General features: G+C 39.6%; 2 protein-coding genes across 2 annotated transcripts; both read left to right on the forward strand.

Annotated features, from left to right (window-relative positions):
• Positions 1-15,791: 15,791 nt before the first annotated feature.
• Positions 15,792-17,883, forward strand: LOC144478275 (chymotrypsin-2-like). The gene is made up of 4 exons (XM_078196043.1): positions 15,792-15,864; positions 16,399-16,697; positions 17,243-17,488; positions 17,740-17,883. Exons 1-4 carry the CDS (start codon positions 15,792-15,794, stop codon positions 17,881-17,883), a joined length of 762 nt encoding a protein of 253 aa, XP_078052169.1.
• A 1,987-nt stretch (positions 17,884-19,870) lies between these two features.
• On the forward strand, positions 19,871-27,562 carry LOC144478245 (transmembrane protease serine 9-like). Its single transcript, XM_078195998.1, has 10 exons — positions 19,871-19,925; positions 20,379-20,680; positions 20,889-21,134; positions 21,223-21,362; positions 23,391-23,574; positions 24,172-24,405; positions 24,715-24,841; positions 26,234-26,538; positions 26,795-27,049; positions 27,404-27,562. Exons 1-10 carry the CDS (start codon positions 19,880-19,882, stop codon positions 27,545-27,547), a joined length of 1,983 nt encoding a protein of 660 aa, XP_078052124.1. The 5' UTR covers positions 19,871-19,879; the 3' UTR covers positions 27,548-27,562.

A 27,562-nucleotide genomic window follows, 5' to 3' on the forward strand; every position in this document is an offset into this window, starting at 1 on the left:
AGAAGCAACAGCTGAAAATTGAAGTCGTAAAGATCATCAACCTTCAATTACACAGGCATGCCGCGCGCCATATACGCGCGCCTCATTGTCTCGGTGTCGTCCGTCGCGTCAACCGATTGTTATCGCGCGCCCAATTTATTATGCAGCTTTCAATCAAGTCGTCACATCCCACGATCGATCCGGCGCGTCTACCATCAGCTCAAATCACGGATGGTTGAAAGATCGATTTGGCAGTGTCGCGTCTGCTGATTATTGTTCCGGTCCGGCAACAATGGACGGTTAACGACGATTTCGCGTTCGTCGCGGATGCTATCGGGATACGATTTGTATTTGATCGCGTACTCCACGCGATAATCTATATTAGAGATGCAGACTTTTATCTACAAATTGAATATAATGGATAATTCCGCTTTGCTGATACGATCTATAGAGTTTTATAAAATTGGACGTAGCGATTAGAAATAATCAGGCAGACAGTGCGAAGCTTGCTTTATCTCGCGAGGCAGTATCTTACCTCGAGACAATTCTAATTAAAATTGTTTCATTGGAATATATATTTAGCTCGTGCATTGCGAGAAGGATCTATCTATTGTTTATCGATTTTTTACTCGCCCCGTCGCAATGGTTCCACCCTTTGACTGCAAAACATTACACAGTGTTTTCAAACAGCGAGATTTAGTTTGCGATTTTATTTTCCAAAATTGTTAAGTTCAAATTCGTGATTGCAATCAACAGCAGGAGGAACTCCGAAATACTGCAATTTTTATGAAATTGCAGAATGTTTGGAGACGAAGGAACCGATCGCCTCGTTTAGAAACACTATGAATCGCGTAGCAGTTTCCAGATGAATCGGATGAATTGACGTCAACGGAAGCCGACGAATCCATTAATAAAAGCTTCGTGAAGTCGCTTGACCTCGCGAGCCGTGTCAGTAAACAGCAATAACAGCAGCAAACAATTCAATACAGGGAGAGAACAAATGGGGAACAATTTACCAGCGTCATAGGGGCACCCCTTGTGTCTGCGCGCTCCCCGAAGTCGTCGACGAACCTCCCACTCTTGGTGAAAGGAGAACATCGTAGTGGTGGGAATGCACCGTGCAGCAAAAAAGCTGAGTTACACATCGTTACATGACTAGATCACGTCGCACAGTGGCCGAAAAGCCCGAAATCATGGTCAAAATATAAAACTGTGACGGATTTAATTGAAAATTTGTATGTAAGGGTTTTCATGGTCGCTGATTACGAATCTGAAACTGAAAGTTAAAAAAACAAAATGGCGGACCCAATATGGCGGATGGGTTGTCGAAAAATGTTTTGATTTTCAAAAAAATTGATGTACGTATATTTTCGGGAGTTCTGATTACGAATCTTAGTTTCAAAATTCAAAAAACAAAATGGCGGACCCAATATGGCGAAAAACTATCAATTTGTTCAACCATGTTTCAAAGGGCATAGCCGATTAAGATGGTAAAAACTGCCCTTAGAGGTTTTTCAACGAGTCATACACCGTTCGATAGCTGACCAATAAAAACTCATCTGTGCAAAATTTTAACCCTGCTACTTGTCCGTGAGGGTAGTTTCAGGGTAAATTAGAATTCGCGGTTTTCCGGCATTTTTCCACTTTTAGCGGCTTTCTAAAATTTTGAAAAAAATATGGCTTATTTTGGACATTAAGCCGCATGTTATAGAACTTTTTCAGATTTTACAGTTGCAAGCTGCGATTATCAAAAATGAAAAACCCCCAAAAAATCGAAAAATTGAAGATTTCTCACTTTTATATTATATTCAACACTTTTATATTAATTCCCCGATAAGGTACTATCACGGCTCGTGTACTCAATTTTTCTCAGATTTTTTGCTAACCTTCAACATTGTCAAAAAAAATGACAACCGAATGCGTCGATGTTTTTTCGCTGTCCTCAACGCAGAAAATAATTTCTTCAACGCCCGTGTCATGTCATCGTTGATGTGATCTCATAACAATTTAAAATTAGAGAAGTCGGCAACCCCTTTTATTACTCCGCATCAGTTCGGTGACCACCGAGGAAGTTATGCGAACGCGAGGGACGCCCCTATGGCGCCGGCAAATGGAAACACCGATGGGAAACCGTACAGAGTTTCTCTGACTTCGCCTCGAATACCTCGAACGAAAGAATGGTATCGGGTTTATCGGCATAAAGGAGATATCAAAAGTAGCAGCAGATCCGCGATGTAGAACCCGGAGGTGAGATTGATGTACCATAGAGCTGAATTTCATCATCGCGCGTCTTTCTAAACCGCCTGGCAAGCCGACGCCTCGGCGTCGACGATCCGAGATTCTGTTTAGACAGCATGGGAACGTTTCTGAATCATCGTTGATCGACACCCCCGTAGCACGGCGAAACTCTCCTCCGGCACTATCTCCGGCTCTTCCGTTACGTTCGAACGGTGCCAATATACAATCAATCGCCGGTATTCGCGTAATTGATACCCATCCGCGGTGTAACAAACGACGTTGGCCACGGTATTCGAAAGCATTTTCATGACTGGGCCGCTCGTGGATCATTTCTCGAACTTCGTGATAGATACAGTTCCCGGTGCACGAGCGCGGCGTGCATCGAACCATCCCGCTATGGTCTGGCAAGCGACTTCTATCGATTCTTCAACTTGAACATTCGTAGATGCATCTTTTCAGGAGGAATAAATTTTTAAAAATCGTATCGAGTGATTTGAATTTATTGTGGAAAGGTTTTGTAAATTTTGCAACTGATTGTAGTGTCAAAGAGAAATCGTAATCGTTAATTCGTTGTTAGGTTATCAGTGTAATTATATATTATTAAAAGTTTATTCGTTGTGTATATTATAATTGAAAAATTTTATCGAAATCGTTTAACATTGATAGGAACTTAGGGTATCAGAAAAGGGCTGTAAAAATTTCCAAATTTCTTACGGCTTTTTGCTTGTCCGCAAGTTGATGAAATTTACAAAATTCACTGTTCAAATTTTCGTCATAGGCTCGGATAAAAATATTAACCTTTCATATAATTCCAAAGAAATATTTCAAAAAAAGACTTAAGCCAGTCGGTATCATTTTTAAAAAGTCATTCCTACGTAAAAGATATCCAAATATGTTAACGAATAACGGTATACAATTTAAAGGAATCGCATATTTAAAAAATATATTTTCCTATGTAAAAATTCTGTAAAGATTCGACACCCAAATCATGTAGCTTCATGATCTTTATGCGGAATATAAATTTCACCATAAATCCCTGTAAAACCGTGTTCTTAATCAAACAAATAGAGAATGGAAATAGCAACCCCAGAGAAAATAATTGAAAACAAGAGCAGTGCAGAGAAAAGCGTACGTTAGTGTTCGTTGATCGTATTCGCAGCAAACACGAATTAATTGCAAAAATAGTAAGAAGATTTTTTCAATTCGAACGACTGTATGATAAACTCCATTATCCAGTAGTCAGTAAAATATTAAGAAGTTGGCCTTGCATCCACCGCGCGCAGCGCCCCGGTCCCTGGCGTCGTAAGCGTCGTTATAAGTCAAAAGGGGCTGACTGTCCAACGATTTAACGAGGATTTCAAGAAAAACAAAGAAACGTTCCCTGAAAGGGTAATAAATAACGGGCGAATTAATTACCGTTCTTCTGTTCGCTAGGTGACACAACATTAAGCTCCAACATCAATCAATACCGGCGCATCCTGGGAATAATAGAACCGCGAGGGTAGCCCGGGCTCATTCATCTACTAGGAAAATCGTTAATTAACGCGTGCGAGGGCCCGGTCTTGTTGGGTGGTCCGGTTGAAATAAAAGCCAGCGCGATGCTCGTTTATATCTAAGATATTAATACGACGCTAATTACTCGACGGTAGCTTCGGCAGCGGCGGCGGCGGCGGCAACAGCTGCATCGCCTTGCCGCCGCTGACAGAGTCCATCGTCGATAATCCCCGCAAGTACTGCAATAAGCTGCGCACAAAAAATAATAAACAATAACGCAGGGGAATAACGCGCAGCGATGATCAACCAATTCACTGGCCAATCAGTGTTACTCAGTTTTTTACGAGTAAACTGGATACATCGAAGGTGGAGGACGCGCGACCCTCGCGCCGAGTGCCAGCCAATCAATGGTTCGCGCAAATTGGCAGACTGTAATGACAATGCAGCCTGCGGATAGGCCCGCGAACCGTACCCGCGCCATTGTACGCTTTTCTTCCACATCACGAGCACGCCTGATAAACAGTCATGCAACATTTTCAATACTTCTGGCTTAATAGGATACACGCAGCAACTTTCGAGCTGGCTGTCGGTTTGCCGCACAACTCTATTAACAAACTCTGATGAGTAAATTTCTTACTTATCGAACGACGGGATTTGTCGCGATTCATCCGATGACAACTGCCTAATAGCATCTTTGGTTCTCGTAGAATCGTCGGGATGTCATATCTTCATCGATTCTGTCTCATTTACAATGTCATAATTTAACTGTTTCAAGGTATAATCCGTACATTTATCATCTAACTAGAATTCATATGATAGAAATGTAAGGTAATATTATAAAACTAATATAAAAAATATTATAGACATAAAATAATATATAAAAATATTATAGATATTTATTGTGGATATTTAAAATATTATAAATATTAGATATAAAAATATTATAGATATTTCTTCTGTTACAGTTCTCCATTATAGTCAAAGGGCTAGAGAAATACGTCTTGCAACGCAAACAAAAGAGAAAGTGGGTGAGCATACGTAGGATAAGCATCTAAAATAAAAACAGCGAACGACAGTTCTGGTCGGCGAAAAATGTCTACGTACGTTTAAAATAAATACTGCGGCCGTATCTCAGATATCCGCAGTTTTATGTACTATACGTCCAATAATCACAGTTTGCCCGGCGCGTGGTTTATGCTTGTGTGAAATCGTATGAGCATCGGCGGCGGTATTACGACATTCTCCGAGTTCAATGGCAATTCCGCAGAAACTATTAGCAAGAAGACGGTCGGAACGATGAAAAATAAATAATACCGTCCATTCTTCATTGCTTTTAACAACCTTGCTTTATGTTCCTTCGTATTTTTCCCCCTTTCAATTTCAAAGTGGCTCGAGCATGATACGACCGTACGTACAATTACACCATGGAATGACGTGGACAGTCTAGCCGGCGATGGCTCGGCCTTGTATGAGGTTGAATAGTAACAATGATAATGATGACATTGTGCTCGGACTGGTATGTTGGTATTAAATCTGTTAGGACGACACGATTTGGGTTGGCGCCTTGTTCAGCAACACCCGTGAGCAATGACAATCGTAATGCGAGCGCTGCGGACCGAGCAAATGCTTACTCCCGGTCGTTAACAGCCACATGACTAGAATCATTGCGGAATTGTTTATCTTCTTCCACTTTCCCGCGAACGAAACGCGCTCGCACTTCGCGTACGATTTGTATTAGAAGATAATGGGGTGACTATTGGTGACTATAGGGTGAGAAGGGTACACTTTAATTTTCGAGTATAGTGAGAAATAATTAAAGGACGTAAATGGCATGAGAATACAAAGTTATAGAATTTAAAACTGTACTTATAGCTTTAATGAATTTAAATTTAAAAAAATGCTGCTTCGACGCCGTATTTTTATATTATTATTATTATTATATTACCGTAGTATTCTATAATTTAAAAAAATAATGTCGGATTTATCGTTCGTCAAGGAATGATAGCGAAACCCGTTCGTCTTCACATCGCAGCAAACCAACTTGTTTCACCTCCGCCCGTTTTACCTTAATTCTACATAGTCGTCCATAGAAAATCGAAGCTGAGTGCTTAAAACAACATACGCAACGTTACATTTCACAGCACCCGGATCGCGATACGCGCCACGCTCGTAACTCATAAAAATATATTTCTTAATCGAAGATCGACGTCAGATACACGGCGAAAATACCAGCCTGGCATTTTCGAACGAATGCCCGGCTGAAAAAAATGTGCGTCCGCGGTGTCTATAGAAATCTGGCTTCTTTATCAGTAGTTATTAGCAATTATCCTCTTGTTTATTACGTGGAATGGAGGGGGAGCCGGGGCAGGAACATAATTTTGCGGGCGGCGTAAAAGTTGCTCGAACAAAACCTGTACTCGGGCGGGCATGAGCGGCGCGCGCTAATCCAGGTTGCACCGGCTTACCCAAACGGCGCTCGTGCAACATTTAATCGTTACCTTGGACTTTAAGAAGCTCCCCGATTTGTCCCGGTCGGGCGATCGATCACTCAGCGGCAACTCGTTGTTTCGCAACCGAGCCAGATGATCGCGGGTGTAATTACGTTGATCGCGCGGCGTTCCTCGACTCGCTTTCACACCGCGAGCCGTATCCCATTGCCGCGCTTGTCGAACGCATCGCGCACGGAACGCCGGAACAGCTATTCCGCTCACGTCTCGTCGTGGGCCGTGCATGAATGATAATTCGCCGGTCCCGTAAACTATTAATTACAGCCGCCACCGAGCTTATTGATAACACCGTCCAACAACGGATTTCGATGACCGGTAGGCGGTTCTTGTAGATTTTCTAGCGCCCCACTGAAATCCGGACGCTCGTTTCGCTTCGTCGCTGAAACACGTCTGGAAACGTCCGTTTTTACCATAAATACGAAAGCTTCGCGTACGCGCCGCTAAGGGTCGGACGCGTGAGGAACGGCGCCACTGACGCGGAAGAACTTAGAAAAGTAATTTCTAACCTCCACTGTGCGATATGAAAACTGAGGAAAGCAGGAACGTTTAATTGGCGATTCTCTAATTTTAGGTTAGTATATAAGTTGTAAATAGGGTTAGAAAAAAAGGGGAAAATCATATAAAAAAAATTAATAAACTCTAATTTTAGACGAATCCATTGGCGTTTCCTTAATCCTACACCCAAGAAGAAAAAAATCGAAAACATTATAAATATATAATATAATATTTAGAGTAAAACAATAAATTAATTTCATTTTTAATTTTCAATCATCTGAACAGACTTCGTGATTAAATTACTTCTAATCGCAATTCATGATCGAATACTGTTTTACACGCGTCAATGTAATGAAGACTCACGGGTTAGTCAGAACCATGGGAATCATTTATTGTACCGAATTATTTTAAACGCAGCCACATTTTTTCTAGTTTCGAACGTAATTTTCCACGATGACGCGCTATGTGCTTGTGCTCCGACGCGTTTCACTTCGAGCAGGAATGACAATGAGTTTCCATGCAAACAGTCGTTGTCCATCGGTTCGTTTGCTTTGGTGCAGTCGAGCTCAATTTGGCAGTACATGCTAATTACTCTTTGCATATACATTTTCGGATCGTGGGTACACAATGAGTGGTCTCGGCGAATTCCGCGAAATTTGACTCGCGTATCCATATTTAGCTGACAATGAGAAGCGAGAGCTCGGACAAACTCGGAGACAATGTTGAAACTTTCTATAAAATCAAGCCTGAAGCGACCTGAAGAATTTGGAGTACAATATCATTCTACTAGTGCACGCAGATAAATGCGTAACAATTATAGCTACAGTTCATTAAATCATTTAAAATAATCCTTACATTAAAATATTCTCCCATATTTTTATTTTTCAACCTGCAGATATCATAAATCATATCGATCACAGTTTGACTATATCATAAGAAATTACATACCGTCGAGCATCAATCGATTACAATTTTGTTGTGCAATTAAAAGCATTAATCGTTAAGAAATCGACGACTGAATTAATCGAAGATTAAACGCAAATCTTAATACGTCAATTCGCCACATTAAATTATTTTATGTTTCTGCTTTACAGATAACAATTAGCAGTTTCAATCGGAACACCGCGTATACAGGAGAATGTGGAACACATTGTACCATTTCTCTGGATAACAGCGCAATATATTACGTGTCCGCGGATATGATTTGAAATTGATGGAGCGCGTATCAGAACGCGTAGAATTTCGTTGAATGGAAACACGGAAAACTGAACGAGAACCAAAGAGTGGGGCGGCGAGAGAAGCGGGGGTGGGGCGGGGGGGGGGGGGGGGGGGTAATCCTGTGCGTTTATTGCCGGCATTTATGGACTGTCGCGGAGGCGATAATCTTCAAAAAGATGCCGACGCAGCGACAGAGGATGTCGGTAGGTGGTTCCGCGGCGCTGGGGAGTTGATGGTAGGTTGCTGTTTTCCGGAAAATACATGTATTAAAGTGCTACGCGTTTTAAGTAGTGAAGACGTGTTCTTGCCGGGAGATATACCGATACGTCTTCCTCGTTTTATAACGCGAAGATAAGAAAGTCGTGAGGAATCATCAGCGTACAGCTGCGTCTAAAAGTATCCGCGGTGTTCCCCCGTGAATTATCAATATTTTCCACGGTGTTTCGTTCCTGTTCCATGTAACAGGATTTTATCCGGCTGTACGGCCGGTATCAGATTGAATAGCAATTAAATTGTGAACGGCACGATCGGGAATCGGGAAAGGGGCGAATCTTTACGGCGGAGTGTATGGCCGCCCCATTACGAAAATAGACATCCTGAATAAGACGTCAGTTAGCCACAATTGCGCCTAGGAAGATGTTCTTTTCAACAAATTGCCAACCGCATACTTGTTCACGGAAAAATCCGGCGGGACGGATAACCATCGAAGTTTTATTTATCATTTCGCGTCGCGGCGATCGGCATCTTGGCATGCGTTTCTGTGAAGTATATCTAATTAAAGGGGTTAGAAATCACGGTGGCGTGAATCGCGTTCTCCTCGTTGCGAGAGACAAGGATTGTCAACGTTTACTAACACGTGTACTGTAACTAACACGTTGTAATAATTAAAAATTTTCTAGTAAATTCAAGTTATTTTGAAAATTCTTTGACTGTAGATTTTATGCATTGGAAAAAGTTTACCAAAGATATAATACGTAAAATTAAACAAAATACTGACCAGGATTAAATAAAACTTATTTTCGATTGCTTAAAACTGTAAAAAGTAGAACACAGTTTTAATAAACCTTTTTCGTACAATTCAATAATTCTATTTTATACAAAGACCCGTAGTCTGCTGATAACAAAGAAACGCGAGTTTTGGCTCGTAATTATTGTCGATTGGTGATAGAACAAAGGACGGTCCGTCTAAAACTAGCTGATCTTTTTTAGCCACGACTACGCAATAATGATTTCGCATGCAGTTTGTACAGGGTAGCCGGCACCGTCAATCTCGTCCGAAGGAACGCAACGCGTCAGAGGTCATCGCTGATTGATCTCGCGATCAGTCAGGAAGGAGCCGCAGCCTGCGACCGAGGGAAGAATTCGATTTTTATGGCCGTTTACCGCGAACTTCTGCTGGAATCCCGTGGATTCCAGGGAGCGAACCGCAGTCCTTAGCACCCGAGTCCCTGTCGAAGATTACCGTCGACCGGGAATTTCAGCCGCGGCGACCGGCTGAATGAGTCCACCTCGGCTCTCGGTGTTTAGGCCCGAGGCGCTATAGGTGGTCCACGGTCGGCAGGTTGCGCGCTATCTTCGCTGAACTGGTGCAAGTTCATTCACCCACGGTTCACACCTCACTGGACACAATGCCGGTCTACCCAAGGCTCCCGGGAACACTTTTATCCTATTTTTAGATCGGTCACGATAGCGTTAATCAATGCTGGCCAAGTACGTATTAGGACATTCAATAAAGTGTCCTACATCTAAAGATTCGTCGGTGATCGTGATAGGAATCGCGAGATAAGAACCTGCTGGGTCTCCATCTTCTCCTGTTTTAGAACGTGTCCCCTTTAGGTTAGAGGTGCGAGTGTGCGCATTTTACTTCTTTGGTCAATACTCTATGTATTAAATGGACTCTGGTTTCTAATTGATCTCGACAGTGTTAACAATCACCGAAGTACGCGTTGTTATATTAGATAAAGCGTACCAATTCTGAAGATTAGTTGCAGATCGCGATAAGAAATTGCAAATAATCGGCTAGCTCTTCTTCTTTTCTTCTTTCGAGAACCATGACGATTCTTATCTGGTAAACGCACAAATACGCACATTCTATATCTTTCAGGCAATTCCAAAGACTCCATTTAAATTCCATTTAAATGTATCACATATTTAAATTGTTATTCTGATAATATAGCTTGGAATTTATAAACCGTGGTGCATTTGGAAGAGCTACAATGAACATGGTCAGAACGCAAGAATTAAATCGAAAGGTGCGGCGAACACCGTGTCTCCGTTTACGTTTCCCATAAACACCTAAAACCATTGGCATTCTGGCAGCTGACTTTAAGCAAGACGCGCAAGAGAGCGGCGCCGTGCTTAGTATCTTAATTGAACGAACTACCATTTCCCACAGGCCGGCAGAATCGATTCCCCACTCCGGAAGTCTCTAACACGTCTGATTCCACTCGAAGGTTGCATAATCGTAAATCGGTCGCCGCGCAGCAACAACAACAACAACAACAACAGCAACAGCAACATCGAGCCGCGCGGCCGTTCCCGGTCGATTTCCGATTTACCTTGGTACAGATAAACAGGTGTAAAATTTTATCGCGCGTATATAGCAGCGTTCGCGCGGCCGTCGATATTAAATTCAACAAGAAAACTCGTTACGGCGCAGTCAACTTAAAGGTGAGCATCATTAACGACACGGTCCATAACTCTGCTGAAAGCGCGGCGCGTTCTCTCCTCGCCTCCTGTTCCACCGAGTCGTCGTATGCAGGCTGCACACGCACACGCGTGTGCGCGCGCGCCGCTGCGTACAGAGAGGTGCGAAAGGTTTGAGTATTTTCTAATGAATGATTATCACGAATCGGTCCGAGAGTATCCGTCCGTAACCCCCCGGTTATCGGAACGGAGTTATCGGCTAACAAGTTGTACTCCATAGAAACATAGTAATCCCCATTCCGGTGGTAGAGATAAGAACACCTCGGTTGCGGTCGAAGTAACGCTATACTCGCGGCCACGGTGCCCTATCTCACCCCTGCGCAGCGCTGTGCCCGAGACGATCGCGAATCTGAAACAATTGACTTTAACAGTCCGACAATTTACAGCAACGAGAATTGTTAAGCGTTATGTAAAACCGATGACAGGAATTTGTGAATAAAACATCAACGAGAAGACTAAAAGAATCTTTTCATCAGTCTTTAAAATCCCTTTGAAACACTGATGGGAATATAACCTTCCACGAAGAGGTAGTTCAAGTTTATGAAACAGGAAAAAGCCACACTATACTCAATTGATTAAGTTTGTTAGATTTTTGGCTAAAAATTCGCAAATTATCTGTGCATCGATGACATTAAGAATTAGAAACTCTGGTAACTATCTCTACATAATTTCTTCCATTTTAAAGTGAACAGGTGGAACTACTGGTAGTGCGATATACAGATCACTTTAGCAAAGCTATTGTCTGCATGGAAAAGCAGAATGAGCAATAACCAAAAAAATGATAAACTTAATTATTCGTCAAAACATCCTTCACATTTTAATATAGTACTACGCCATAAGAAGAAAGAATTGATTATCAATATTAACTTACAACCTCCGTTCATATTACGCGAGATCACTGTGTCCGACACTATTAAAGGTGTTAATAACTATTAAAATTAACGTTTAAATTTTCGAGAAAATTGCTGACAAATATTACTGCGTGTCGCTTCAGGGAGGCAAGCGTTTACGATGTATGAAACAAACGTAACCGTAATGAGCCGTAGAAACAGCCGATGGTAAATATTTTCATTTACAATAATTTATGCCGAACGGCCGCGTTGCACGCGACCGCTTTTTCTTCGACCGATCGTTCGCTTAAATTGTTGTATCTCCTAATGGAACTGGCATGCATATTTAGCCACGAACCGGTAGGCGCCATTTTGACAAAAATGGGTAAGCACCAGTCGAGCGACTCGCAGCGTGGCCGCGATCGGCAATTACAATTAACCAACCGTAATATTTAATTATTGCACGCTGACCGGGGACCGCCCGCGGACACGTTTGAATCACGGAAACAAAACGACAATCCGAGCCAGCTCTCAACAGCTGTTTTCTCTTGCCATATTTGCATTCTTCGCACCACCGTCTCCTCTCCTTCGTGATCTACGAGCGCGCTGGATATCTGGCGAAAAGATCTATCCAATCCGATGCACGAGATGAAAAATGCCGGAGCTATTTCATAAACTACTATTGGGTGCTCACTACTATTGGGACTCTATTGGGTGCAAGAAAACGTATAACATCGTTTTCATATTATTTTTACAATGTGTAATATTTGTGGAGGGAACGTTTCTCTAATTTTAATTTCTGCAAGATGATCTAGATATTACAAACTCCTTTCAGATCAAAATGGAATTACATGTTCACGTTACTAATAATACCCATCGGACAAAGCGTAGATAGAAAATAAATATACTTTCCTTTCCTCTCCCGGGAAATGACGAGCAAACTCCGATCGGCTGCGAAAGAAATTGCATGGCAAGGGGTTAAGGCTATCCTTTAGTCAGCCACAATTCTCGTCATCCGTCATCGCGTAGACGAGATATTCCGCAAACTGCCCGGCCAGATAATGTGCGGGATGCTCTCGAGTCTGTAAAAGCGACCGCCATTCAATGCCTCGCGCGAAGCTCTCAACAAATTAACGCGAGCGCAAACAGTGACGCACGCGGCCGTGCGACGACGACAGTTCGTGTCCTCGCGCGAAGGAGCGCTGCCATTCATGGCAGCGTGGCCAGAGATGACAGTGGGACGGACAGGCTCTATTGAGCCTTTATTAGGAAACCATGCTCAAACATTCGATTTGACGCCTCGGCGACGTAACTCGCTGCTGCGCATAATAGATGTTCACTCATTAGGGGAACCGGTGAAAATCTCGATCATTGCCACTGTTAACACTTTGACTGCCGCGTCACCCATATGCGGGTAACGGAATCGCGCGCTCGGATTTAGAAAACTGTTAATAAGTACGTCCGTCTATTGTATCTTCTTCATTTTGTTAGGTGCTGCGAAACTGTACTCTCTTTTTATGCCTGGCTCCGCCTATTCGTTAATATTTATTTCTGTTATAGTACTTCGCGGATTTTCTGTCTTTTAAGAGGAAATTACCACATCTTCCGAGAGCGGCTATAAACTTTACGCCTTACCCTTATTGGCATTGGCGGGAGAATATAAAAGAACTGTCGTAAAACGTAATGTAAAGATAGATAATGGTGATATCCGATCGGTGAACTATGTGTGTCATCGAGAGTTCAAAAGAATGGGCGGTTAGTTAAGTCTTAGGAGAACCAGTCAACTATGCAAGAATCTATACATTCCTGTCTATTTATATTGACTTTTTATATAATTATATATAACTATTTATAATAATAATAATAATAGATGTAACAGCAGTAATAATAATGATTTGCAATCGAACGAACTGTCAGAGTTTCACTAAATCATTCGATATACCCATCAGCAATTTTCTGTCCTGGAAGTATTATTTAATTGTCTTCTAACGAAACTACATCTAATACAAAACTAATGCTACATCACTAACCTTGTCATGTATTGCAGCAACTCAAATTTATTTATTCTCACATTGTACATCCAGAAATGTTCTCCATCCACATTGTTCTCTCCATCAATTGGATTCTGAGCCACGCTACGGCACATCAGGAATCTTCACGTGAACATCTTCGGATCGCGTTCGTAGCTGACACCTTTCTCCACCGATCTGTGCATCTAACAATATTGCCAATCGATTATCTGTGAGAATCGATGCGTGATTAATTGCCGCAGAGGCATTGATATTTAATGAACCCAGCGTGCACGATATATTGAAACGTAACACTATTTCTCGACAGCGATATATTACTAATTGCTTTCGCGTAATGGATTCCCCCCGTGATGGTGTGGGTGTTAGATGCGACCGTTGAGATGCGGCTCGATCCTCACATATTTAGGAGAAGATTGTAGAACCGAGAGTTGTAATGATCAGGCCGAAGAAGCAGTTAGACGAACCCGGCCGGTTGCGAGGTCCGTGTCCGTATGAACAATTCGAGAGAGTCGAAATTACATAAACCGTCCACCTGCCAATTCAGTCGGGTGGAATATCAATCGGGAGCGAAATATTCCAGATACTTAGAATGAGGCAGCGACATTCTTATCCATTCATCGTCGCGTGAAGATAAGAGTTTTAATTATGAATCAAGACGCATATTGACTTAACAAGAAAAAAAGTTATCTAGAAATCAGAGGAAGTATATAAATAGATTAACCCGTTAGACTTTGTTATGGACTACTCGTTAGATGACAATTGTCATCGGAAAGCAATTATGTCGTGGAGCTGATTGAGGACGGATACGGATGTTTATTAAAAACATTGATTTAAATATATATTGCAAGATGAAGTTACTATTCTTTAGATTAGAAACATCATATGCCATCTAGCGTATCTGTGATGCACTTGCTAGATGCGTTCAGGGAAATATTAGGGGTGCGAAAGGAATTTATCTGCCTCACATCAAGTGACAATTCGAACTATAATATTTATAACATTGATCAATAAATTATATTATAGCCGTGTAATAATATTATCGTCTCTAGAAGGCATATTAGATAAAAGGTATTATTTACTCCCTATTATTTATATGTTTTAATTTATTAAAAGAGTCCAACGCCCTAAAAAGCTGTATATAAATTTTAGTAAATATTCTTATATTACTTGTCTATGCATTTCTAATATTTCTTACAAGTCTTGACCAACATATTTTGGTCTATGCGCAATACGTGGCTATTAATTATTGATCTATTTCATACATTCCAAATAATAATAAATCTTAATAGCATATGAAAGTTGAAGATTGCGAGCTATCTTAATTTTCTAGACAGAAGCTATACTCAAACAAATTGTATCGTACACCATTCAATCTTTCCTATTCATGCTCGTCCCTCGCTTTTCATAAATCACGGATAGAACGAACTAATCGTATTCCTTTTAAATAAACACCGCCTCTTGTGTCAATTTTATCGCGCGCAGCTGTTATTACACCGGCATCGTTAACACGCATTTACCCGAGCGTCCCGCCATCTTACAGTCAAACAGCTTTCGCAATTGACATGTAAATTAACAGCATCCTACGAATACCTATCGCACGCTTTCCCACGTACGTTCATGCCGCCAATTTGCCGTTAATGCGTCCATCAACAATGCGCGCCAAATAGATCATTAATTTAACAACCGCCGCGTCCGCAACAGAGATCGGCGCGAATCATGCGAAATAAATAGGTGTAAATCATTCTTTCCCACGATTATGCAATAATATCGAGAGTATTGCCAACTGCACGCGAACTTTCGCGCACGGCGTATTGTACTAATCATTATCATTTGCGTAATTCATGTCTATTTCCCTGTTCATAAACGCGCGGTAATGTTTATAAAATATAAGATCTATGAATCGTATTTAGCAAAATAAAATCAGCGAAGTAACATCTTCGAAATACTGAGGTATAGTGACGCGAGATTGAAGCTATTTTGTCACATTTCTAATTATTTTTTTTAATTAATTTAAATAATTTTTATTCTATGGTGTATATAACATTTTTCGAAGCTTTCGTGGTATAAGGGTGTGAATTTGAAAATGTTATGTTCCATGACACAATGAAATATCACGTTATACACTTCAGATTATTTGGCGGGACATTTCTGGAGATATTCCTGGAAATTAATCCATACACTTCCGAAGATATCTGGATTAACCACGCGTATTACACATGGTAGTCTAATCATTCAGACAGTATATAAACGCTCCATTCACGGACGAGATATGTACAAATGAAAGAAACGCTTCAATGAAAACAGAAAGACTCTCAATCATGTACTGCCGTGCTTTGACATTTTTTATATTATCGGTCGTGGCGTTCGGTAAGTTATAAAAAGAACTGTATAAACAATCGATGTGTCATTCTTCATTTAGTCGAATACGCTGCAACATCACGCGATCGCATAATTCTTTGTGGGCCCAGGTAGATTGTCGTACCACTTTCTTTCATTAAGTTATAGTATACTAATAAACTAAAGAATTTATCGTCATTTTACTTTTATTTCGATTCTAACTTCGTTTTAATTTCGATTTTAATTTCACTTTAATTTCGATTTTAATTTCACTTTAATTTCTATTTTAACTTCGCTTTTATTTCGACTCTAATTTCGCTTTAATTTCGATTTTAATTTCACTTGGATTTCAATTTTAATTTCACTTTAATTTCTATTTTAACTTCGCTTTTATTTCGACTCTCATTTCGCTTTAATTTCGATTTTAATTTCACTTGGATTTCAATTTTAATTTCACTTTAATTTTGGTTTTAACTTCGCTTTAATTTCGATTTTAATTTCGTGTTTTACTTCACTTCGACTTTATTTTACTTCTGCTTTAATTAAAATTGTTTTTTTTTTTAGTGACCGCCGACGATCTTGCACAGTTGGTCAGTGGTGCGGACACGAAGCTCGGCCAGTTCCCTTATGCTGTATTTATTAAAGTGAATAATAAGCCGATTTGTGGTGGCGCTATCATTAGCAACTACCATGTTCTCACTGCCGCGCATTGTATACGAAGCCCATATAACAAAACGGAAGACATGGTGGTTGTAACTGGAACCGTTTTCCTCAATCAGGGTGGTGAGACGCATCGCGTGGCTGCCTTGTATCCTCATCCCTATTACAGTGACTACCTCGATAAAGACGTCGGTGTGATCAAGGTATGCTTTTTAACACTTATCATAGATGTCGAAATAACCAATTCTATATATTCGATTTTTAAATTGTTGAAATCATATAAAATCTTCCATAAGAGATATCTGAATAAGCTCAGTCTTGTCATTCTGATAAAGTATCAAGCATCAGTTGCTTTCAAAGCTCATTAGGTTTCCTGTTAAAATCCAATCAATTTGTTTGTATTCTATCTACTTATTCTGTTATTAATATACACATCCACAGCTTGTGACAAAAATGATAGAACGAAATTTAATCAAAATAATTTTCTATTTATCTCCTGCTTTTCGCAAATGATTCAGACTTTTATTTTACTCGAAGATCTGCAATCTAGTTATTATTAATAAATCTTTTCGTCTTGCTGTCACACTATATTCTAACGCATTAAAATATTTTTTAAAAACCGTTCATACGTTACTCGAGTTCCGAATAAGTGTTCATACATAAATTACTCCAGAAAGTAATTTCTAGTTACAGAAAAGGAAACGAACTTTTTGTAAAATTACTTCATTTTGAATATCAATTGTTCCAGCTTGCGGATCGTATCAATTTCAATGCGTACCAACGGCCGATCGCATTGCCCCGCGATAGGACACCAGCATTCGTTCATGCCACAGTGGTCGGATGGGGTGGTACATCTGCTCCTCCAACAGCCATGTCGAATTCGCAACAATATTTGTCTCTCAAAGTAATCGATACCCAAACCTGCAGAGCTACTTCCGGATTCATCATCAGCGAGATCTGCACTCTGAACAGTGCCAATGTAGGCACATGCACTGTAAGTACAAGTCAATTCTCTTCATTATACTATACTCTTATGTATAAAAGCTGTATAGTCTGTATACAGAAGCGAGTCTGCTACCCACTTCTATAGAATAATCAGACATTATTGTCGAAAAGACTCTGGCTAATATTAATTGAAATTTTGAAGTAACTCAACGAGTATCGAAAGAATTTTATTATTTCTTTGACAATAACAAGGTAGTACCATTGAACGATAAAGTGAACGATAAACTGTGTTTGTTCCAGGGGGACAGCGGCGATCCGCTGGTGTACAATAATGAAATCGCTGGCGTTGCTTCGCGAGGCGTTCCCTGCGCACGTGGCGTGCCCGATATATTCACAAGTATCTACGACAGTCTGGACTTCATTAAGGAAACAATGCAGCATTAATTTCAACAATAATTCGTTCATGCAATTTTTACTACTCATTACTTAATTATTTATTTCGTATCACTATTTATATTATTAATATTATTACGTATATTAGTGCTAATAATCAGGCTGTGACTGCTAATTTATACTACTATGTTCTACTGTCAATTATTCTACTACCTCCAGATCCTAAACAATCATATATCACATTTTACACAAGACTCGTCGATTATTAGATCTAACATGACTAAAAATCCATAAAAGAAAAATCCATGTCGACTGCTAGATATATGAACACAGTTTTAATAAATATAAAGTTAAAGTTTTAAATAATTATAGCTTAAAATTTCATCGCTTCGATAATGAAATATATATTACCATAAACGAATATGTGATATAGGGGGATGATTCTTCGCATCAACGCGTGACGCGATACCAATGTCTTGCTTATGCGAATCACTGGACTGTCGCTTTCGTCCTAGACAAATGAACAAAATACAATAAATATAGTATGCTATCGTAAAGCTTCGCGTTATAATTATTAAGAATGGACAAACTTTCGAACTGAAAGACCAATCTGAAATTCATTTACAGGACTTCTATCTTGATTACACCCGTATCTGCCGCAGCCTTGGTTGAATACTCAGGAGAAATACACACGGCAGCAATATGTCTAGCTATATCTCCGTTGTCAAGGGTAATGGGGGAAGTTTCAACAACCATTACGCTAGGATTATTCACATAATTCTGCAGACAGTGTGCGCAGGTAAGGATGTGAACAGTACTAATGATAGAGCCGGTGCAAATGTGTTGATTATTATTGACCCTAAGGGATACCATGTACAGACACCCGAGGACCCTTTAGCACGACACCTACTATATTCACTAAAAATAATTTCATAAAACGATATCCGAGGCTTTGTGGTTTCTGTATTGATTAAGTCCTTCATACCCTTTTTTAAGCAAAGAAGCACTCGATGTATCGTCAACGTAAAGAATAATGTTCAAGTGTGAATAAATAATACTTTCACTGAGATATTGAGCTGAGAACTGATAGTGAGTAAATAAATAACGTGTACATTAAACTTAACACGTTAACATAAACTTAACCCTTAGCACTCGAGTGACGCGTCTGAGTCGCCAATGAAAATCGTTATATCATTTCCAAAATAATTATGACATTATTAAAGACCCTTCTATTTTAAAAAATTGTTGAAAGCGTAACAGTTTTATGATTCACTAGACCAAATTTCATATTCATAAATTGTACTAAGTTATATAAAATGGAAATGTAGCTGGTTGAAATAGCTATTTTATATCTAGGCTTAAAATGGCCTGGAGTACAAAGGGTTAACACTTAATACATTAAACTTTTATATCGTAAGAAAATAATTTGATTTATTGCTCTACTCAAATAATATTTATCTAGATTATCTTTGCTTTTCTAAATAGAAAGAAAGCCGCTGTTTTGAAAAGAATTGCATATCATATACAGCATCCGCGAGGAGAAAAAGAATTGATATCAAAGTGCTGGCTGATAACAGTAAATAGTTTGCTGCAAGATGTTGCACATTGATCTCGTTCTCTTATCGTTATCTGAACCAATGTTCCTACGTGATCGACTGCTAATTTCAGTCCTCTCCTGTGAACATTACGTGACACTTTATAAATACGTATTGCTAATTTAAATCAGTATCTACAGTAAAATATCTTTAATATCATATCACTTAAAAAATATTTTTACAATTTTCGTGTAAGCTTGATAAACGCATTCTTGCCATAAACATATGCGTATTATATACAAAAATAGATAAGTATAAGATGAACACAGAGTAAATTGATAATAATAAATTAAAAATAAAGTTTCATCCCTTTTCAATCAGTAGCATTGTCTCGCAAAATTAATCGAAATAATCTAATCGTTATCGATGGGTACATTTACGTGCACAATATCTTTGTATAACATGCCTATATAAACCATCGCTGGGCGTGATTGAATGGATCAGTAAACGCAATGTACAAGTTTGTGCAGCTCTTTTTGTTCGCTCTCATAGCGCTTGGTAAGTACCAAACTGTCAAATAAATGTCATCGAAGCTGTCACCGAATGATAATCCTTTAAACTGTTGTAAATATGCTCATATTTCATTGCGCTGCCATTTGCTCTCGTTTAATGCTCGATAAAATTATTTCTCACAATTCTTTGCCATTACTGCACCATTTTTTCAGAGATCGAAATTCAAAGTAGTACCTTACAAATAAATAACTCCTTTGTTGCCATTTGTTCTCGTTCAATGCTCGATAAAATTATTTTTCACACTTTTTTGCCATTACTGTACCATTTTTGCAGAGATCGAAATTCAGAATAGGATCTTACAAATAAATAACTCCTTTGATCTACCAATGTGATTTGTTGATAACGAAGAATCGTCGATCTGAAATACTGAAATATTTTTGTAATTTCCATTATTCGGTCATTTTATCCTATTTGATTCGTTTATTTTTATTTTCTTAGCAAGCGCCGATAATCCAAATCGGATTGTCGGCGGAATGGAAGCCAAGCCTGGCCAGTTCCCCTACATGGCATCCCTTAGAGTAGGAAACAGGCACATTTGCGGTGGCGCGATCCTCGATGCTCATAACATCCTGACGGCCGCGCACTGTGTCAAAGCAGCCAATCAGAATGACATCAAGAACGTCACCATTGTGACCGGAACCACCTCGCGCACCCAAGGCGGTGACACGTTCCCCGTCGCTGCCATGATTTCTGACCCTGGATACGAGAGCGACCCTGACAAAGACGTCGCTATTGTCAAGGTAAGGATATCGGTGAAATCTATTCGCGTCGATTCGTTTCCGTTCTAACGTTGTCTGTCGCTGCTCGCGAAAGTCGTTCGCGTTGACAGCGACTTACATTTAAGGGGAATTAAGGAACGGAAATTAATTAACAATTCTCCTTCATAACCTAAGATAACCGTAACGATATTAATTTCGACGGTATGCCACTTTAATTTTATTTTTACAGCTGGCCAAGCCGATTACTTTCAACAAGCTCCAAAGTCCAATTTCGATGGCCACTTCCAGGCCACCAGAAGAACAGCTCGCCGTTATCAGCGGATGGGGTGGCATAACTCCACCTCCAGTCCAACCACCCGAGGTGTTACAGTATCAGACGGTCCGTATGATCAAGTTCAGCGATTGCCAAGAAGTCTTCTCCGATATCACCACGGCAATTTGCACGAACAATGGGGTGAACGTCGGCGTATGCTCCGTACGTGTCAATGATTTCATAACTGGAATCCTCGTTTCGTTTCAAAACACAACTTTTACCAATATTTCTTTCCTTTTTCTTCGCTTAGGGTGACAGCGGCAGCCCGTTGGTCTGGAACAATCAAATTGTCGCTGTAACGTCCCGCGCGGTTCTCTGCGCGAGAGGATATCCAGATCTTTACAGCAGCACTGCCGACAACATGCAGTTCCTCCGCCAAGCGACCGCTTCGTAATTGCGATCGACAAGTTTCCGATGTTCTGTCCAATCATTGTATTAAATCCGTTGTCGAAATTCCATAACTTCGTATCTTGCGTAGCAACGAACGTCTGAACAAAGACACTCCGTAAACTTATCTTCAATTGTATTATTCGATTTGAACGTCACCATGACCTAAGAAACTCTCCTCGATTACTATATATTATAATATTGTATAATACTATATAATACTATAATTATTAATATATATTAATTGTATATATATATTGTACTATATAATACTATATATTATAATTGGTATAAGATTTGTGTGTTCGATCATTTCCAGCTCCTCCATTGATGACGTCCGTGCAACACGATGGCCTCAGTGCGTTCGACTGAGGAAAAAAACTAGCGGCATACCTTAAATACGTTATCCGTGTCTACGCCATAAATGCTATCTCGAGTGACGCGGTGTTAATACGCCGATTTAAATCGACATCGTTTCCGGTAATCGATCATACTAAAAGCGGTAACGTGAATCATGAATTTCAACTTTGTGTGCCAGACTTTAGTTGTTGCTTTCGATAAGTCTTACTAGTGTTCGCAACTGATAGCACGTCGCTACCGCGATAGAGTAGTCATGTTTTACAGGTTATCTACATGTAGAATAATCATTACTTATTACTACGAAATCTCCGAGTCAATAAATCAATCAATCCTCCCTTTAGAGTAAGCAAGTGTTAGGGCAAAGTCCTCGTCCTCGTTTGTTTACGCGTTCCCGTGAACATTGCTGTTAATAATGCTCAACGTTTTCACGGTTGCTAAAATTTCGATAGAAATGAATTACACGTGTTGCGCAAGCATTTGAATTCCAGGTAGGCAAAAGATGCAGCAAATTGATATAGGGAAGTAAGATTAGCGTAATCTTGAAATTCGATGAATTACGACGGAATTTATCGTCGACACTCTCCGCCTGCCAGAATCTCATTCTTCTGTTGTGTAGATAACATTGAAGAATACATTACGCACGTGAATTTCTGGAATGCGTGAGAAATACCAAGATGCATGACATGACAGATCTCCGTACAATTTTCCATTAACCTCTTAGGCACGACACGCCATTATAGCGGCTTTCGCGGATGTTTCGTGCTTTGCTCAATTGTATTGTTAGTTATTAAAGCAAATTATTATAGTGGTAGTGTATGTGTACGTTACACTAAGAAATGAATATATATATATATAAATTTGTCATAACTAAATTTGCCATATCTCTTGATATATATTTTGTTTAGTATGGTTAAATAAAATGGCAAATTCAGTTATGACAAATTTATATATATAATATAAATATAATACAAATATATATATATAGCTAATACTCTATTTAACCATACTAAACAAAATATATATCAAGAGAAATGGCAAATTTAGTTATGACAAATTTTATTCGCACAAAATCCGGCCGCACCTGATAGGTTAAAGCGACGAAAGTCCTCGACGAGACTGAAAAGCAAAACGCTACCCTCGCGGTAAATAAAACTATATCGGCGAAACTACGGACGTCAAATTTTCCAGAACGCCGAAACTTTTTAATCGGAATGATCTAATCGTTATCGATATGTAGATATAATACAAGTATCAAGCTAGTATATAAACCGGCGACGACAACGGCGCCGTGCAGATGTGCGATACACCAATATTCATCATGTTCTCCAGTCTCGTGCAGCTTTTTTTACTCGCGCTCGTATCGATCGGTAAGCGTTCACAAATAACTTTCATCTGCCGCAATCGAGTTAGTTCTGCGATCGATGTCCATTCGAATATTTTACCAATGTTCCCGATACACCGCGACGCGAACTATTGTTCGGTTATGATGAATACCATTTCGATGGCGGCAGACAGTCGGTAGTGATCCGTCGCGTTTCCTTCTTTTTCAGTCACAGCCGACGAATCTTTGCTGACGATAAACGGCAACGATGCGCAACCTGGCCAGTTCCCTTTCATGGCGTCCATTCGAGTAAAGGGTAAACATTTGTGCGGTGGCGCGATTATTCACAGCAAATTCATCCTTACCGCTGGACATTGTGTGAAAGCAGCGGGACGCGTTCAATTGAGAGACGTGACCGTGCTGACGGGGACAATTTACCTCAACGATTGGATGGGTACCATCTCCTCGGTGCAAAACATGTACGCCGCCGATGGCGACGGTGAAATACCAAGCACCGATGTCGGATTGATCAGGGTAAGGAATCGGATGAAAACGTTCATGCAATCAAAAGAACAATTCAATGACGCTTCAACGCTTTTACCGCCGCAAATAAATATTAGATTAAATATCAGGTCGTTCGGAAAGTTGCCGTGTTTTTATAAATAAATGTCACGTTTTTGTGTTAAAAGATCACTCGATTCGGTATGTTGTCAATTAAAAAAGAAACAAGACTCCTACGACCATAAGATTTCACGGCTATTAGAAAAATATGAAAGTGTTCTTTTACTCTGGACACTAAAAGAACGTCTTTCACTTTTCCCTGAAAAAAATAGAACAATGTATTACTTTAATTTTATAAAATTATTGAAATCGCAGATCCGGCAGTCAAAGTGTTAATGAAAACGTATCCGCATCAATCGTTACATATTCGTGCACGTTTTTCGCGCCTAAACGTCGATTTCACCATATCAATATCATTTATCATTCAACGATTGCGCCTAATCAATTAAGCATTCGTCATTTCCTGCGATGACTCGTTACCAATTCATCAAACAGCCTGATCAAGATGACAAAAGCGTTATCATAACTTCCTATCGGTAATGAATTAACCAATTATTGTTGTTTTTATAGCTGAACAGACAGCTCGTCTGGAACTCCAAGACGAAGTCTATTCTGACTACTTACGATCCACCACCCGTGAACGATTATGCCACCGTAGTCGGATGGGGTAGCAAAGACTCCAAAGTAACCACACCTACCAATAGGCTACAATATCAGCAGGCCTTCATAACCCAGAGTTGTAGTCCCTTCAACACAGGCAAAACGATCTGCACGAACGATGGACCAAACAACGGCGTATGTTACGTAAGTACCAATGTTCATATCAGTTTTTAAGAAAATTGTTTATACGGTACCTAATAAGCCTATCTTCTCAAACAAGAACGGTTCTTCCGATGTTTACGAAGCTCGCACATGACGACTATAGTGTTTCACAATCTTGTATTTTATTTAATTGATAGTTATTATATAAATGTTCTTTTCGTCATTTCGTAAGAAGATTGGTAATGAACTTGTTAACGAGAGTCACTGTAGGCATTACCGTGTCAATTATTTCGATCTACGGATTTGGATCACAATTCAGGCGAAATAATCGTTTTTTTTTCTATTGTTCAGGGTGACAGCGGTAGCCCGTTGATCTACAGGAACCAGGTTGTTGGCGTGGTGTCCCGTGCGGTACTCTGCGGAAAAGGATTGCCGGACGTTTACAGCAGCGTACCCGAAAACATGGACTACATTCAGAGCATAATAATGTCATCTTAATTGAGACTATGTGCTACCAAATCAGTTTCAAACTGACTCACGCCGTAACATTACGTCGCATGACAAGCAGCAAGTATCTGTTATCCGAATTAGATTAATTTCAGCTACGAATGTAAACATTATTTATTTAACTATTTATTTAATATTGCACATATATATTTATATTTACATATATGTATATATATATATATATATATATATGCAATATATACGCACAAAAAAAATAGAAATAATAAAAATGCAGATAATAGAAGTTCCTTAACTATTACCACATCCTGTCGTTATTAGTATCCGATTATTTCCACTCAAACATTCTATTTCGATACGAAATAAATATCATTAAACACTATTATTAATAGTATTATTAAGTATACACCCAAATATCATTTTTAATAGGTGGATCACGCTTGTGCCTAGATTAGGAGGAAATTCTCGAAAGTACAAGATAAGATACCACGGTAGTACAAAGTTCGCACACGTTGTTTCATTACCGATATCGGAGTTATGTCATAAATAACTTGTATTTATGAACACTGTTCGAGATCTAATGAGATTTGAGATCTAATGATCTAACAGAGGAACCGTGACACATTATTTAACCTCTGCAAACCTCGGTTATTTTCAATCGATGAAAACATTGTCCTCTTAATTTTTCTGTTCGTAAAGACACTCACATATAAATGTAACACAACGACAACATTGAAGTAACAAAACAATAGCTCACTCGTGACGATTCTAAAAATGATGTCGAATCACGCCAAACAGTTTAATCTAATGCACCATGGAATTCTTTCTTATTGGCGCGTAGTAATATATGAATAATTAAAATATGGGTTCTGTCAACAATTTGATATCGTCAATTAAATGTAAACATACAATGTCATCAATCGCATCTGTTACTCAAGGTTAAAAACGAGCCTGCTAGTACTATATAAGCGTGACAACATCGCAATCATGTTATCAAAGCAGTAGTAAACGTTCATTAATAAACTAAACCATGTCTCCGAGTTTTGTGACTCTTCTGTTCCTCGCGGCGATTGCCTTTGGTAAGTGCTTTAAACAACTATCGGCACGACACACTAACAATGGTAACAATAAATTGTAATACGAAATGTTGGATTATACTTCTACCACTTGAGTATTTAACACTATCGGGAACGCTATAATGGCAACGTTATATTATGAGTTAAAAATCTTCTTACGACAAAGTATTACATTCTGTATATGTAGAATATTATAATATAATAATATGAAAAAATATTCCATTATATCCGATAGAGTCTACAGAATTATTCTATGTATAAATCATTGTCTACCTATTGCGACTGAACCAAAAGAAATTCTGAAAATTGAAATGTTCTTTGTTCACAAGTGAATGCGGATGCGCCCGAAAAATTGGTAGGCGCTACCGATGCGCAACCCGGTGAATTTCCCTACATGGTGTCCCTTAGAATAGGGGGCAGTCATGTTTGCGGTGGTGCTATTATTAGCGTGGACCACGTCCTCACCGCCGCGCACTGTGTCAATGCACTTCTTCAAGCGACCGATGACATATCGGTCGTCAGTGGCACTATCTACCTTGACCAAGGCGGCGAGTTCCACGGTGTGGCCAGCATGATTGCTCATCCGAATTATGACCCCAACAGTCAACCGAACAATGACGTGGGAGTAGTCAAGGTAATCTCCTTGATTCCAGGAACCATGAAATAAGAGAGCCGGAAAAAGATTTTATCAATGCAGTTGACCAGACATGAACGATCTCGGCTTTTTAACGTTTATTAGTTACATTTGATTTCTAAAAATTAAATATGAAAAGATGAATATTGTCTGCCACGGAATGAACCTTTAGTTGCAAAATCTGTCTAAATTAGTATAACACGAATATGCAGAAGAATTAAGAAGAGTTACATAAAATTGCAATTTATTTTTGCAGCTTACCAATCCGATAAATTTCAACATGTTGCAAGCAAGTATCTCTCTTCCCACTGGCGATCCACCTGCTAACAATTACGCCATCGTGTCTGCATGGGGCGAGACATCATCGCCACCTTATGGCGGCCTGTCTAATACATTGCAGTACCTGTACCTTAACATGATCAGCTTCAGCGAGTGCGCTCAATTCCATAATCTGGACGTCTCTAAGAGCGTGATCTGCACGTATAATGGCATCGGCAGCGGCCTGTGTCCCGTAAGTAGCAGAAACTTGTTGATTGTCTACAAAGAAATTTTGTAAAAATTCCAGAGGCGTTAGAATCTCCGTAGATGTTTGTTTAGTGAAGTAGAAACTAAAAGAAATTGATAGTAGATAATAGATAATACATAATAGGTGATAGAAAAAAAATAAAATAGGTAATAGAAAAGAATAGAATAGGTAATAGAAAATAATAGAATAAATAATAGAAAAGAATAAAATACATAATAGACTTGGCATAGCTAATAGAATACTTGTTCGACTATAAAAAGAAAAGCAAATTTTGAACGTGAAGCTTGCAAACATATTTTTCGCAAAATAGATGATATTCTTTCTGTTTACTCTTCGCAGGGTGACAGCGGCAGCCCCCTCGTCTACAATGGTCAAATAGTCGGCGTTGTATCACGTGGAATCCCTTGCGCGCGTGGCGAACCCGACGTTTTCACTAGCGTTTACGATACACTCGATTTCATTCGCGGAGCAATGACATATTAATTTAAAAACCCTGAT

This window comes from Augochlora pura, chromosome 2 (assembly GCF_028453695.1).
Source record: "Augochlora pura isolate Apur16 chromosome 2, APUR_v2.2.1, whole genome shotgun sequence".
Lineage (NCBI taxonomy): Eukaryota > Metazoa > Arthropoda > Insecta > Hymenoptera > Halictidae > Augochlora > Augochlora pura.

Excerpts from the sequence above, each read along its gene's own strand:
- LOC144478275 (XM_078196043.1), top strand. The coding sequence starts at position 15,792 with ATGAAAACAGAAAGACTCTCAATCATGTACTGCCGTGCTTTGACATTT. Across the intron at positions 15,865-16,398 it reads ATTATCGGTCGTGGCGTTCG|TGACCGCCGACGATCTTGCA; the intron begins GTAAGTTATAAA and ends TTTTTTTTTTAG. Across the intron at positions 16,698-17,242 it reads AAGACGTCGGTGTGATCAAG|CTTGCGGATCGTATCAATTT; the intron begins GTATGCTTTTTA and ends CAATTGTTCCAG.
- LOC144478245 (XM_078195998.1), top strand. The coding sequence starts at position 19,880 with ATGTACAAGTTTGTGCAGCTCTTTTTGTTCGCTCTCATAGCGCTTG. Across the intron at positions 21,135-21,222 it reads TGAACGTCGGCGTATGCTCC|GGTGACAGCGGCAGCCCGTT; the intron begins GTACGTGTCAAT and ends TTCTTCGCTTAG. Across the intron at positions 23,575-24,171 it reads CCGATGTCGGATTGATCAGG|CTGAACAGACAGCTCGTCTG; the intron begins GTAAGGAATCGG and ends TTGTTTTTATAG.